Raw genomic sequence first — 15,669 nt, 5'->3', positions numbered from 1 at the left:
GCAAAATTCACATAATTTTATCGACCGAAGATAATCGCTTAGATATTATCTACTTCATGAGTGCAGAGCTACCTTTTGTAAGGACCTTAAGTGGAAATGGTTTAAATCGGGTTCCATGCGGTACAAAATTCGATTAACGCTCACAGACATGAAACCAAAAACTAATCGTGATCCATTGTATTGAGATAAAAACATTAGTATTTATGATATACATATCAAATGCTCTAAAAGCATTACATACGTAGATACCTATCATCCTTAACTATGGATTGCGTATTTTACATATGGACGAATTACATACGATTCTGACTGTAGTAATTCATAGAACAGACAGGAATAAGCGGAATAAGCGGATTGCTTTCGACTAAAATGCGGCGAGATTGCATTAGTTATTATACCCAGTACAGACGACAGGAGATAAAATCCTGAATGCATTAAATTAGTGAATAATGAATTCAATCTGCGTATCTGGACCAGGTTGGACCATCTGACACCGGCTTAGTAGTTTCAACATGCTAATCAGGTTTGCAGGAAGGCTATAATTATAATGTGTATATTGTCTGAGTAAAACCCGACATGTTAGACACTGATGCATGCAAGATGGCTGTCAATTCTTAACTATATCTAGATTAGATTATGCTAACTCTTTGCTCCTGGGATCATCCATTGAGCTTCAATAGAAGTTAAAGCTTGTAAAAATAATGTTGCTCGGGTGATTGTTGGAGCAAATAGAAACGATTATTTAACTTCCGATTTACATTGGCTGCCTCGGTCTGAGCGATGTGCCACCTCATAAACTTCGGAAATGATTCCACAATTATATAATCGGTTTCAATTCTTTGGAATGAACTACTTCGTAACATAAGAGTCTCAATCTGTCACAGCATTCCTATACAGATATCTATTCTCTTTACAGTAGAACTGGCGAAGGCATAGTCGACTTAGAAAAATTCCGATTATCAATAAGCGGACTTTCTTAGAAGAATCCGAGTTACCTACATAGATTAAGACCCTAAAATTAACAAATGAGTGACACGGGGTCAATACCCTATACGATAGCCGACTACCCGACTACTATTCTAAATATGCGATTAACATGTGTCCTTCGACGAAAAATCGATCGACCGTTAAATAATAGACGCTGCGCGCCAGTGTCGAATAAGAACTGAAATTAGCCGACTGACTAAGAGATTGAAAAATGCATTACTTCGACACTTTTCAAACATTAATTTTAGCCGAATTTCCGACTTCTATAATCCGACTATGAGACAAAAAATGAACTTAAAAAATCGGGACTTGAAATTTCGGCTGACTTTGCCAATTTTCCCAATTAAAGCTGTCCGACATACGCCAGTTCTACTCTTTATACACCTAGGGTGATTCATTCTTAACCTATACAAAGAACGTATTTTAGAATGTAGTGACGGTGATTAAGATTAAGATTACCGCTTGGCATTCAAACCGGAAAACACGTTTTCGCTGATTTGCTTTGTATTCATTATCATGATTTTTGGCGAACCGTAGGTTTGCCTATGCGAACGGTCTGGTGAAGCAGTTTTCATTGGAAATGAAAAGAGTACCGGTGCGTCAACAGGGCACAAACATTGGCTGTTGAACAAATAGTGTTGATTTTTTGTGTCATGGTTTGGCTTAGTGAGTTCTTGAGCCCACTGAAATTTCATAGTGATCGAGTTATTTTTAGGGGACTTATTCTTGAAAAACACGTAAAAACCCTGCTTTTTAGCACTAAGTAATGACACGTTTTTACCTATGACAATTTGCATACTTGGAATTGAAATATATAAAAATTCAATCCTTCCTGGAAGTGTTGTCATTTTTTGTGCGACTCATCTCGATGTACTTTTCGACCTACAGGCCCTCACTTTATAAGCCCCCTGAATTGTCTCGCTTCTATTTATCTGAGTTGACCTTGTTACCTGAGCTACAATGAATGTGATTGGCTGTTTGTGGGATATACGGGAAATTCCTGGAATTTCGGCGCTTCTGATGTAATTGGGAAAGCCCATTGGGAAAGCCCCATATGGAACTCGCTGAAGCAAAATGGCGAGCATTTCATTCGTATGTTGGCTTTTAATTTGTTCGGTATTACGAATATAGCCGAGTAGGCTATTCAATTCAGTATCCAAACTTGCAAATAATATGATAACAATGGAGTTTTGGCTTAGATTTGTCTTGTCAATGCCTTAAAGACCTGCGGTAAAACCCGTACGGTTTAACCGCGGCCGTCGGTCGGCTTTTTATAATATAATATAATATATAACTTTATTTTCCCTCGAATTACAACACGATTATATACATACAAAGTTATATAAAAGAATACAAGGTATGTTACATGTAAGTGTCATCATGGGCGCATAGACTAGTGTTAAGCTCTAGTTTATACGTCCATGAAGATATTCATGTTGTAATAAAAGGGCAGGGTCTTGGAGAAGCAAAATAATGCTTATGTGTGCAAGGCCCCCTACATTCATGCCGATATAGCAAACCAATATTATTCATTTTTACAAAACGTACTTTCTTGATTTGGCAGTTTCATTTTTGAAATAACTATGTCATGGTAGACATAGATTTGATCTGCATAAATATAGCTTTTCAAATATCAGATTTACATTTTTGAAAAATAACATTTTAACAATCATTTTTTATCTGAGATTATTTTCTTGTTTCTCTTTGTACCATTTATGACTGCCAAGCCTACTCTGGTCTGAGAAAGCTTTGTTCTCATAGTATCTTAAAGTCAACAAACCGCTACATTTGCCTAGATACTTAATGGTGACACTAATTTACTAAGTTTGTTTTCTTGGCAATCTAGCATATATCCGTTGTCAGAGCCCAAGTACATGGATCATCCAATCAGATGAATCTTTGCTAGATTGGGGTTGTAGGTGGAACCAGAGTCATCAAGGTCCAGCTCAGACTATTCTGACTTTGAATTTCATCGAATAAACCCAATCTGCAATTAAAGATTTATTCTCGTATTTTCGTTGGATTTTCAGGTAAGATATTTAGTACACTTTGATATTCATAGTGTTTCCATTTATTACAACTTAGCTTAGGCCTTAAACAATATGATATAAATTGTCTGCTATATCCTCGCCTCCCCTGAGTGAAGTATTTTACCGATCCTTATGGATCTCGATTAATAAAGAAATCGTATGTAAATCAGATTTACAAATAACTGAAATTAGGTTTTGTTTCAAACCATGCAAGACGCATATATACGAATTACGAATTACAATTATATTGCACTCGATTTTCGGATGGATTCCAACCGTAGGAAACGAAAAAGCTTTGTCTATGGAGATGGCCGCAAGAAAAACTCATTCAAAGAAAAGATGGCAAAGATTAGTAAGAGCTTTATCTTAGATTCTTAAATCAATTAACTAAAAGAAAAACATTTGATGTATTCACTGTGAATATACAAGAATTTGGTCGTTAACTTCACTCATTAATATTCCATGAATTCTAAGCATGGTACTTGAATTTTGATCTCTCAGTGAATACAGCTATTTCAAGATACTGTTCGTGTTAAATTCTTTGTTTTGAGTTCTGGATTTCAACAAATGCTGAATAAATTTTTGAAAAATAAGTTTTCCATATATGTTGTTTTCTATGTTCATTTTTCTGGTTTATCCATTTGTAAAAGTCTAGTAGGAGTGGTCAGTACCTCCAATGATTCACAATTTTCTGACTCGCGTTCAAAACCATATTGTTGAGGAAATTATATATAGATCATCGCTAGGGGCCAATTTAACCAAAAAAAGTCTAGGTACCAGCTGAAGTTTGAATTGTTGAAATGACGTAACCAATAGCAACTACACACAAAATTTGGAATGTGAACTGAACCCAGATCAGATTTAAGTCTGTTACAGCATGTTCGATTCAATAGAATTCAAATACCAATCCCAATTTTAACAGCATTCCATTGATGACTGATCCGATAAACACAAAACACAGTGATACAGATAAGATTATGATTTTGTTTATTTTTTTCTGGCTAAGAGCGATTAGTGACAAATACAATAAATAAAATCGAAACAAATTACACATGTACAATAATAACAGAATGTCAAGAGAATGGAATCTGACCTACAAATCTTGAAAATGAAAGGTGAGTTTCACTGTTTTCAGTATTCTTATTAATGTTTCATTTCAATTTTACTACTAACTACTAATCCAACTGCAAGATGCAGATTATAAACTTTAATTTACAAAATATATAGCCTATGGACATAATTTATTTAATAATAAGTCCTAGTAATACCAATTAATTTCTCATTCATAATGTGTTTTATTCATTTATTTTGAAGTTCATATAGAAGTGCATAGAGTGGACCCTGTTTGGTGTACGCATGGGTACAGCGAGTCATGACCTCATTTGATACCAACTATAGGCGTGCCCAATGCAAAATGCATTGAATAGCGTGTTAATTTAAGGCTACCTTGTTTTTAGAAAGATACACATCCAGTCTAGAATGTTTCCTGCGTGCAAGAAATGATGTGTATCTTTCAATTCCTTTCCTATGTTGATTTCGTGTCAATTTTCTGTTTAGGAGAAGCAAAAAGACATGCTCCAATACGGGTGAATCGCCACTCGAAACTCGGCAGATAGTAGAGGAAATTCCACCAATTGATGACTAAGTTCTTCTCGATGATTCATTCATCAATTCTTTTGCTCCACTTGACAATACACTACAAGATTTATGGAAGCAAATATCAAATTCCATTAGATTTTGAATTGATAAATAATAATGCACCTTTATAAATACGCAATTCAAGAAGATTTTATATTCGAAATAATATTTGCTCCTGTTAATGAAATTGTATAATCTAGCGTTGTTAAAGATATGGGTTATAAATTATCGAATATATGTTTAGAATATGACACGGTAACTGATGAAAATATTTCAAGTATAATTCAAACTCAATACAATCAAGGATTTTCATTATTTTATGATTATGTTGATAAATTTAAAACTGTAACTATTAATGCAAGTGATGAAATTATTAATGAGAATATAAACTTCCCAAGAAGATCTATTAAAGGTAAATTAATATTTTTTACCATTGCAACATATTCTAATGGCGCAAAACAGGTCGATGATTTTTATAATCCTGAAATAACAAAAATAACTATCGAAGGTATAGCAAATGAAATAGTTTGTCAAGGAATGAGAATGATTGATCAATGGCCAGAAATTAGAAAACATTTTATGAATGAAAAAGTAAAATCATCTGAAAATTGTAATATTAATCAAATTGATTATTATACCGATAATAAATACGCACTATGGTTAGATTTCAGAACAACAGATGATAATTCATTACATGGTTCTGGCAAAAAACTACAGAACACTAAAGATGGAATACAATTATTCATGACAAAGAAAAAAGCAAGCTTAAATTTCAAAATGCACATTTATATTATATCTGACGCACAATTAAATATTGTAAATTCTCAATTAAATAGTGTTATGTATTAAAATTTTGAATTTAATAAAAAATTTTATAATAAATGGATGCAGGTAAAGTATATAAACATATTCCATACATCGATAAACATGAAAATAATGATGGCTTATATTATGTAATACCTTGTAATATAGCTTTGATATTTGATCCTATTTTCAAAAATTATAAAACTAAACTAATAGAAATCGATAGTAATAAAAGTGAAGTTGCTGATAATTTAAGTAATGAAATTGATAATAATGTTTTACCTTCTACATCAAATAATGTTTTACCTTCTACAACAAATAATGTTTTACCTTCTACGCCTAAAAATGAAATAATATTAAATATTAGTGAAAATAGAAATTATTGTAGTTACTGTAAAGGTGAATTTTCAAACAGTCCATCAAATTGGAATAATCATATAAATACAGCTTCACATATTACTAATGTAATAGAGCCTGTTGGTATAAGAGAATTTATAGAACACCCATTTAGATATGTAACAAAGTTTGTTTCAAATAAAAAAGTAAATGGTAAAGATTTATATAAAGATTCATTAGGTGAATTTTTATCTAAGGAACGTAGATGATAAATTAGATTTATCTGCTGCTAAAAAATATTAGGATCAAACATTGTAAATGAAATGTTGGAGTCAAACACTAAGAAAGATGACAATGAATATATAGTTACTGGAAAGCATATTGATAATAAAGATTATATAGATTGGACGAAACGTAAAGTAGTAAAACAAATTAATGATGTGGTAGATAGGATAAAAAAGGATTATAATGAAGAATTTAATGATGATTCGGTAGAGAGGTTGAATAAATTGTTAGAGTCTGATGGTGAATTGGAGAATGATGATGAAAATGATGTTAATTATCACACATAATATATTGGTTGAAAATTGTATAAAATAATAGTTAATAAAAAAGGGGTTTTAAGTATTTATGTATCTAATACGTATCTAATACATATCTAATACATATTATTTGAAAATACCTTAAATTATAATTTTTTTAATTTATATTGAAACCTCAGTAATAATAATTAACCTTTATTATTTTCAAACTAAGTTAAAAAAATAAAAATAAATTGGTTGAAAATTGTATAGATAATATTTATTTTTAAAAACAAGGTTTTAAGTATTTATGTATCTAATACGTATCTAATACATATCTAATACGTATCTAATACATATTTAATTATTTATGTATCTAATATGTATTAATCTAAAATAACCTTTATTATTTCAAACTTAGTTGAAAAATTAAAATAAGTAATATATATTTTAGAAAAAGGGGGTTTTAAGCATTAAGGTATCTAATATGTATTATTTTAAAATCAATTTTGATAAAGAATCTAGTATTAAAATGGAAGCAAATAAGAAGTACTACTGTCCGGCATGTAAAATCAATATAGATAAATCCCAAAAAGCAAGACATAATAAAACTAGAACACATTTAGAAAATAATTTTCAGTTAGAATATAAAGATGATATATAATTAACTAAATTAGATGAATTAAAGAATGAAAAAGAAACATACAAATGTGATACATGTAATCAATCATTCAGTGATAAAAGATATTACAAAGAACATTTAAGTCATATTAGAAATATGAATAATGATAGTTTAGGTGAGGATTATTTTGATAAAGGTAATGATAAGAAACAGAAGACAATTAAAAGAATAAAAAATAAATTAAACAATAAAGGGCCATACATGGAAGATGTAAGAAATTACATTAATTCATTAGATAATAAAGAAGAAATGGAGATAACTGAAACATTTAATGTGATATTGTTCCAGCTGCTATTGAGTTTAAATTTCGTAAAGGAAAACCTTAGAAGAAAATAAAAAACATTTAGAAAATATTAAAAATATTATAAAAATAATTACAGATGTTGAATACCCTAAAATAAGTATATCTTCTTAAGTAAAGTTTATAAAATCTGAAGATAAACCAATATATAATATAAATTCTCATTCACAACATATTATTTCAAAACAACATATAGATGATAAATTAGATAAATGTTATAATGAAATAAAAAGTAAAATAGAAGAGAAATATTTTGAAGGGTCTGGTTTAATTTTTGATGAAATAATATTTATGACTTTACATGTTTATAACACAAGATATAATAAGTTAACTAAATCAAAACCAATTGATGAAAATAATTAATCATATTATAAAGATGATAATATTAATGGATCAAGTTATATCAAATTACCATTTAAAACTAATGCTGTTATAAATGTACAAAATTCTGATGATAAATGTTTTCTATTGTCAATTATTAGTTGCTTACACCCAGTTGAAGATTATAAACAACATAGTTTTAGATTAACAAATTATAAACAATTTGAAAATAATCATAAGATAGTTAATTATCCAGTTAGAATTAAAAATATTCCAAAAATAGAAAGAGATAATAATCTAAAAATAAATGTATTCGATTAAATCAAATCACCAAAAACAAAAGGTAATAATATTAAACATTATACATTAGAACCTCTATACTTATCAAAAGATTATGATTCAAATGATGTTATAGATATACTATATTACGAGAATCGTTATATATGGATAAAACGTATTGATTTATTTTTCAAATCAGAAAATGATTTTGATAATGAAATATATCTATGTAGAAAATGTATAACTAAATTCAGAACCGAAAGTGCATTATCAAATCATAAACAATTATGTGAAAATCATGATTATTGTAAAATAGTTTTACCAAATGAAAAGGATAAAGTATTAGAATATAAAAAAAATATAATTACAAGAATAAAGTGCCATTTGTAATATATGGAGATTTTGAATCATTAAATAAAGAATTAACTGATCAAGATAGAAAAGAAATATTTCATAAAAGAAAGAAATTAAATTCTAATGAAAATTATGTTATCGATTATTCAGATCCTCTAATAACAAATACTATTAAAAAGATGCATCAATCAGCTGCAGCTTTTGGATTATATATAAAATCTGATTATCCAGAACTAATTGAAAGTGAATATTATCATTATAGAAATGAAAATGTTATCAATCATTTTTGTGACTTATTAATTGAATATGAAATCGAATTTAGTAAACTATTAGATACAAATATAGAAATAATTATGACAGAAGAAGATAAAAAAGAATTTGAGTGTGCTGATAAATGTTATTATTGTGAAAAGATATTTAATTATAAAGATAAAAAAGTAAGAGACCATGATCATTTGAATGGAAAGTTTAGAGGCGCGGCGCACGAGAATTGTAACTTACAAGCTAAGAAAATCAATTTTGTTCCAGGAATATTTCACAATTTATCAGGGTATGATGCACATTTATTCATCAAGCAATTGAGCCATTAGATAGAAGAAATCAATAATGAAATAGAAAGATTGAATTCATATAGATCAAAAGATAAAATACCAACTTATAAATTTAAAATGTTAGCTAAAACATCTGAAGATTATATATCATTCCAATTTGGGTGTCTAAGATTTATAGATTCATATAGATTTTTAGGTAGTTCATTAGATAATTTATCAAAATCATTAGTTGGTGATAACGAGCTTAAACCATTGGCTGGGCCTGAACAATCTGCTGAGCCTGAAGCGTCTGCTGAGCCTGAACAATATGCTGAGCCTAAAGCGTCTGCTAAGCTTGAACCATTGGCTGGGCCAGAACAATCTGCTGAGCCTGAAGTGTCTCCTGGGCCTGATCCTTCAGCAGGGCCTGAACCATCTGGGCCAATCCCATCTACAGAGCCTGAACCATCTGCTGAGCCTGATCTTTTGGCTGGGCCTGATCAATCTGGGTCAAGCCCATCTACAGAGCGTGATCTGCATGAAACCTCAAATGCGCCTCAAAGTTCAACTCATTTCCTGAGTTACCAAGAGAATATAGGAGTTGACTTCAAACTGGATGTCAAGGTGACTGGTGATGGCCACCATGAAGAAAAACAGGATAATCCCAAGGTTTAAACAAAATATAAAAAATTTAGTGAAAAGTGTCAAAATATTACAAAACCATCAAAGTGAAATTCATTTTCATTTATTTTCAATGCCGAATGAAATCTGTATTTATTTTTTTATCAATTTACATCAATGATTCAAAGTTTCAAAGTAAGAGGAGATTATTTGTAGTCTTAAAAACGCAAACTGAGGAGAGGGGGTAAAAATTAGTTTCTCCTATGACGCTTGAAACTTAAGATCATGAAGGGGGATCGAAAGAACAACATTTACTATTGAAAAATATTCATATATCCTCTACTGTAAAATGTGTTGTTGTGGGGGAAAGTGGTAGAATTTGAATATTGTTTATTGTCAGTCTCTTGTTATCATTCCGCCGTCCACGTCCTACAGTGTCTTTATACACAGATAGTAGGCCTACTGTAGGCCTTGTGGGTTTTGTTACAGCTAAAGAAAGCATAATTTTTATGAAGCTACTTTTTTCAAACCGTCCAAAAATACAGTCAAACCCAGTGTTAAGTCGTCATCGGATAAGTGGTCAATACTTTTTGTCCTGGACAGGATTGCTATTGAAATCACTAAGAATAAGTTGTCCACATTACTGTGGAGTCGTCTATGATGTTTCAGTCCCAATTTCTACTCGCAATTCAAGTCATTGATTTTATAGGTCGTCACATTACTGAAAGTCATATCTATTTTTGAGTCCTAATTTCATTTCAAGTTAAATTTATTAAGTGAAATAAGTCGGCGATTTCTTCAGCAGCGAGTTTGACTGTAGCAGCAAATATTTCTAGATATTTATAAGATAAACTTGACTCCATTTATACATTTATTTTGAATAATTGAAATAAAATTTATTTTGTGTTAGAATTATACGATATAACGAATCATCGTACAGTGGTACATTCGTCGATCGTGAAGGATGACGTCACTCTGGACTGATGGAGATTTCCGAGATGAATTTGAGAATAGCGTTGCTATTGCACTAAGTACAAAATTTCCCAATAGCGTAGATTAGCATACTCCCGTGCTATTCCGGACATATGCCACCCCCTGATGGCAGTACCCCAGACATATCCTCAGAAAATGCAAAAAAATGAATTAGGCTGTCATGTCGGAACCATCAATATTTTTTAGACGGAATACACCATTTGTGAAAAATGTGTTCGGCCAGACTTCACCGAGGAGGGTGGGCACAGACAGCAGATTGACAGCAGCAATACCCTGGAACACAGCAGTCCACTCTTACCCGCCCACAAGCATCGGTCGCTCAGTCGGTTTATCACTTTCAGATCTAGGCCCATATTATTGTGATGAGTGTTAAAGGTCATTGGTTTCTGGTATTCGTTCATCGGGTTGTTGAGTGGTGGAATCGTCATGCACTTCATCTGATCCAAGTGGCCCTGGACCCCTAGTTTTCTTAAGACAACATTTCAAATCGGAGTAGTTTCTTAACATATAATTAATAGGCATTCGCTACATCGCCATGACGATAAGATACATTTATTTCATATCGATAAAGTTGACGACCCACGAGTTTTACAGACCGGGTATAATCCAAATATGGAACAAGCGAGTTGAAAAAACCAATCATTAAAACCAACCTTAAGGATTAGACGAGAAGATACACAATATCCGTGTATGATGATAACGAGAGAAATCCCACAATAACGAAGCCAAAACGAGAAACTTGAGTAGAAGAGTATATGTATTTGCGCAACGTTTCGGCTTAAGACTATTAGCCATCATCAGGCGTGAAACTATTTTATGAAAGTTAAAATATGTCACGTGACACAAACTCTTCCTGCCTCGTTATTAATGAAACTTGGCGTTTGCTGTAAAACTGTATCATTTTAAAATTATGATATATAGAATAATGATTGCTGAGTTCCGATATGTTCTACTCGATGCCAACTCGGATCTTATCGGTTACAATGTCTCAATACTTCAATCCTAAAAACTGGCTGGTGCCTAAGAGCGGGAGAAGTGTTTATATTATAAACTCTCAATGTGTTCTGTTCATTACTGTTATCCCAGTGACGGATAGCTAGTGTTGATGTCACACACTTCATGCATCTCCCATGTCTAACTGTCTGTAGTGTCCAGTACTATACGCGGAAGATCTTATAAACCCCTAATCATTATATCTGATACTAATCACAGCTGCTCCTCTACAATCAGGGTGACCAGAATTTACCAATAGCAATGCTTGTTTATCACTTATAAAACACGGACCTCCCACGGTTCGCCTTTGATGACTAATAGTATATATTAAGCCTAAACGTTGCTGAAATATATAATTTTAGAATAGAACATTTTGGCTGAATGTATAGTGGAATATCTCTCATTATTATTTGGTATTATTGATTAAAACTTGAGACAACGGCTGCCCTATAGTATTGAAATTTGCTCGAATTAAGTAAGTACCTTACAGAGCTTATTCATCCATGTTTGCTCTCAGGCCGCGTGTTTTCACGCATAATCGATACCAGACATATCATATGATATTCTTCAATAATCTTCCATTTGAATTATAATTGTATATGAGATGCAGACTATAAACACCAACTGTAACCTAGTGTAACCTAGTAAATATGTTTCAGCAGAACTCTAACTTCTATCATCTTAACACCAGATAACTAAATTATCCCAGAGCAGCTTTTCACAAATACAAATTTTATAGCAAATCATTTCTTGCTCAGATGCCACGCACCTGGCGCAACACTGCCGACTGTCGTCCAGCATCAAATCTCTTTCGTATCTATTCAAGAAAAGAACCTTGGATAAACTACATTTAATTATATATAGAAACTTCGATAGAAATATCAGCAATTCCCTCATCACTGTCTCTCTCGAAAAAGATTCATTGTTGGTCACTATGTACTACTACTGATTATGATAATTATGTTTGTTATTACCATTAATATGACCATTATTATTATCATTAATTATTATTATTAAATACTAGAGGAAAGCCCGTGGAAACCACGGGTGATTGATTTTTAAACTAGAACTTCCGACTTTTTGAGTATTTTAAAGTGGCCTATTATGTGGTACCGTATGATCGCCCGTGCCCGTTGAGACCATATGGGATCTTGGGACCGACTTAACCTGTGCGCGAGGATACTCGGTCCCTTATCACATGTATACTAAAAATGTCTTGGAACCCATGGAGGCCCGTAGCAGAACTATAGAGATAGCAAACAAATATCTAAAGTACCGATGTGATCACCTGTCGGTGCAGCAGGTAACAGGTAAAAAACAAAAATGTTCAGTGACACACGCTAACGCCTCATCCCAATACAATCACTCTGCAGATGAGTGAGTTTATGAGTGTCCCCCTAGAAATTTTGGAAAAGTGCTCTTTTTTCAAATACATCCTATATAACTGCCCTTTTCGGGATTCTCTGCCCCCATATAATTCAAACGCTAGCTACGGCCCTGATGGGAGCCCGGAAGGGCCGATCGAAAATGTCGAAAGAGCCGAATACACGTGGAGTATTTGGAGTATCAAGGTTGAAAAATGGCAAGAATGGAACGTCTCGCCCCAGACAGCAGATTGACACGTTTAATAATTGGAAAATTCCCCCAAATAAAACTAGTATTTAAAACCCCTGTTATTCCTTTATCAACAATTAGATTATAAAAGATCATACAAAAAGATACGCATCTAAATAGAAAATGTAGTAATATAAATTGAGCCTAACGAAGTAAATAGCTTAAAGTCACCCAGTCACACTTTGTTTGGGATATTAATTTTCATAATCAAGCGACAGTAAAGCATTTTTCGTGTTTGCTTTTGATGCACATGTTTTCAAGCAAAATCGATACCACGCCTATATATAATTCCGGTAAAATAATCATTTAACATATCGTGAAATTCGCTGCCAGAAACCGTAAGTAAAATAACACCGGGAACATACACGATCTGTAAAAACAATGTTTTGAATAGTAAATAGCTTTTACTCACAGTTTTCTAACTCGGTTCATTTACATAGCATTACAAGCCACATACACATAGGAAAAAAAAACTAAAACCGACCGCTCAACATTTATCCTACGAGGCACATCAGAGTTTTTGTATCTAAATTTATGGCGTTTGAATTCCTTGAGTAGTTTGCTTGGATGATATATAAATGTATCCCTGATTCTGTACTCAATTTTCAATCGACTTTAAAACAATATGGTCTTTCGATTATTCAAATTATTCGCCAATTGCGAAAGTGTATTTTACAAAGAAAATCTAAAATTCTAGATTCGATGAAATATCGATCACAGTTCAGTTTTCATCGAGTTCCCTAAGGACGCTGGCAGGTGGTGAATATTCATTTTCGAGGATTGTTTTAGCAACCTGACAGAAATATACAACATACTCCTTTACGACAACGAACATTCTGTTAGATTTTTTAGCAATTAAAACAGCGAAAATTATTCAAAAGCTAAAACAACTGTCTATTCGTGTTTGTTATCAGTTATAGATAAAGGAAAATACTGACTTGAAAATGAAACTGATGTTATCGACTCTGTTACTGGTCTGTTCTACAGCGACAGGTAAATATATCAATATAGATATCAACATTCATAAATATAGCTATCAGGCAGCCTTTTGGGGGAATTATCTTGCACTGAATAGACCTGCTGGCGTACTTTCGTCGTCACAAAATTATTCTGAATAATTTTGAATAAACAGATTAATTAAGATATAAGATGTGGCACGAATTAGGGGCAGTTTACAAAATAAAAACGTTACACAACTAAACAAATTTAAAAAAAGAAAAGTAAACTAGGGTAAGGCCTTATTGTGTAATATATGTGTTTTATATCAAATTAGAAGATGAATGATGAATGATGAAGATTTAACAAAATAAAGGATTGAATGGATCAAAGGGCAAATAATGGCCAACTAAGGGTTAGGCTTTGACCCAACTAAGCACAGTAGGCTAGTGACCCCGTTAATAAGACAAGTTGCTAATCTTTGTTCGCATTGATGTAGTTTATTCAGCGTGTGATACAACATCGTGTTGTGATGAGGGTTGGACAAAAGCTGGAGACAAGAAATGTTTCAAGTTTATTGATGTGTGGACGTACGCTAAAGATCATTGTAGTTCTTCAGAATTGGCCAGAATCGAAAACAGGGAGGAGAATGATATAGCTCAAAGTAACTATATATCATAGAATGGTAACCTGTACACTCAAACGTGAAGAAGGGATAATAAGATAAAAACCCACTATGTACAAATTTAAAGAATTTTTAAAATCGATTTTATATTTGACATTTTTTGAATGAATGAATTCTTGATTTTAAAAACTCTTTTAATTTGAACAGATTGGGTTTTTATCCTATGAACGGTACATCATGTTTGAATGATGCTCTGTTTTATAGAGGAGTGGAAGGTGATAGAAGTTTAACTAACACAATACTGTCATCATTTCAGGTCTGATACCTTCTAACGTGCACAGTGCTTCGCTTGGTTTTAAAAGACCATTCAACTTCCCTTCGGTACGTAGGAATATTCCCATGAATAGATCTAACGATTGATAGTGAAATTACGCACAATCAACGGGGATCGAACCCGGGTCTCGTACACAGCATGCGTGCTAACCAGAAGACAAATAGAACTAGTCCTATTTACCAATTCAAATTCTTTGACCAGTGGTTATACCATAGAATTATATGTTCATAGTTCTCTATCGTTCAGAAACATCAGGACTAGCAGTAGTTGTCTGGTATACGCGTACATGAGTTATAACGTTGTACAATGTATATATACGTACAATACTATAATGACGAGCTGAGCACATCAAATATTTATGACAGGCTGATGTCGCCAAACCCAGCGAAAACGTTATTTATATATTTTTTTTTTCATTCATGTTGCTGCAGGGTTTTACGCGATGGAACAATGGAGAACCGAACGGAAGTGGTATTCCAACAGGCACTCCTTATGAAGCTTGCGTTGAAATGTATCGAAGTAGTGGTCTGTGGAACGATGTTTCATGCTGGATTGCGTTGCCAGCTATTTGTTCGAAGCCCTGTCGACAGAAATAGACGCCGGATGGCATGAACGTCACTAATATTCTTTTCACCAACTCTTCACTCAATTCACCAACTCTTCACTCGATTTCTCGGGCGGACAGATTCCCGCTCAGCAGCAACCAGTCTTTATATCTAGTCAATCAGATGCGTGGTATTTATAGAGCAAACGTCGTACTGGTATAAAGG

At 32.6% G+C, this 15,669-nt stretch overlaps 1 protein-coding gene across 1 annotated transcript; it reads left to right on the top strand.

Moving 5' to 3' along the window:
• Window positions 1-10,368: 10,368 nt before the first annotated feature.
• On the top strand, window positions 10,369-15,495 carry LOC141914247 (low affinity immunoglobulin epsilon Fc receptor-like). The gene is made up of 4 exons (XM_074805514.1): window positions 10,369-10,435; window positions 14,440-14,604; window positions 14,882-14,946; window positions 15,331-15,495. The coding sequence occupies exons 1-4, from the start codon at window positions 10,369-10,371 to the stop codon at window positions 15,493-15,495; spliced, it is 462 nt and encodes a 153-aa protein (XP_074661615.1).
• The last annotated feature ends 174 nt before the right edge of the window (window positions 15,496-15,669 follow it).

The sequence above is a fragment of the Tubulanus polymorphus genome, chromosome 12 (assembly GCF_964204645.1).
Source record: "Tubulanus polymorphus chromosome 12, tnTubPoly1.2, whole genome shotgun sequence".
Lineage (NCBI taxonomy): Eukaryota > Metazoa > Nemertea > Palaeonemertea > Tubulaniformes > Tubulanidae > Tubulanus > Tubulanus polymorphus.
Note: the sequence above shows the minus strand (reverse complement) of the source record. Positions and strands in the feature narration are given on the sequence as shown.

Coding starts and splice junctions, on each gene's coding strand:
- LOC141914247 (XM_074805514.1), top strand. CDS start 10,369: ATGACGTCACTCTGGACTGATGGAGATTTCCGAGATGAATTTGAGAAT. Junction 10,436..14,439: donor TAGCGTTGCTATTGCACTAA/GTACAAAATTTC, acceptor GCATTGATGTAG/TTTATTCAGCGTGTGATACA. Junction 14,605..14,881: donor GGAGAATGATATAGCTCAAA/GTAACTATATAT, acceptor TCATCATTTCAG/GTCTGATACCTTCTAACGTG.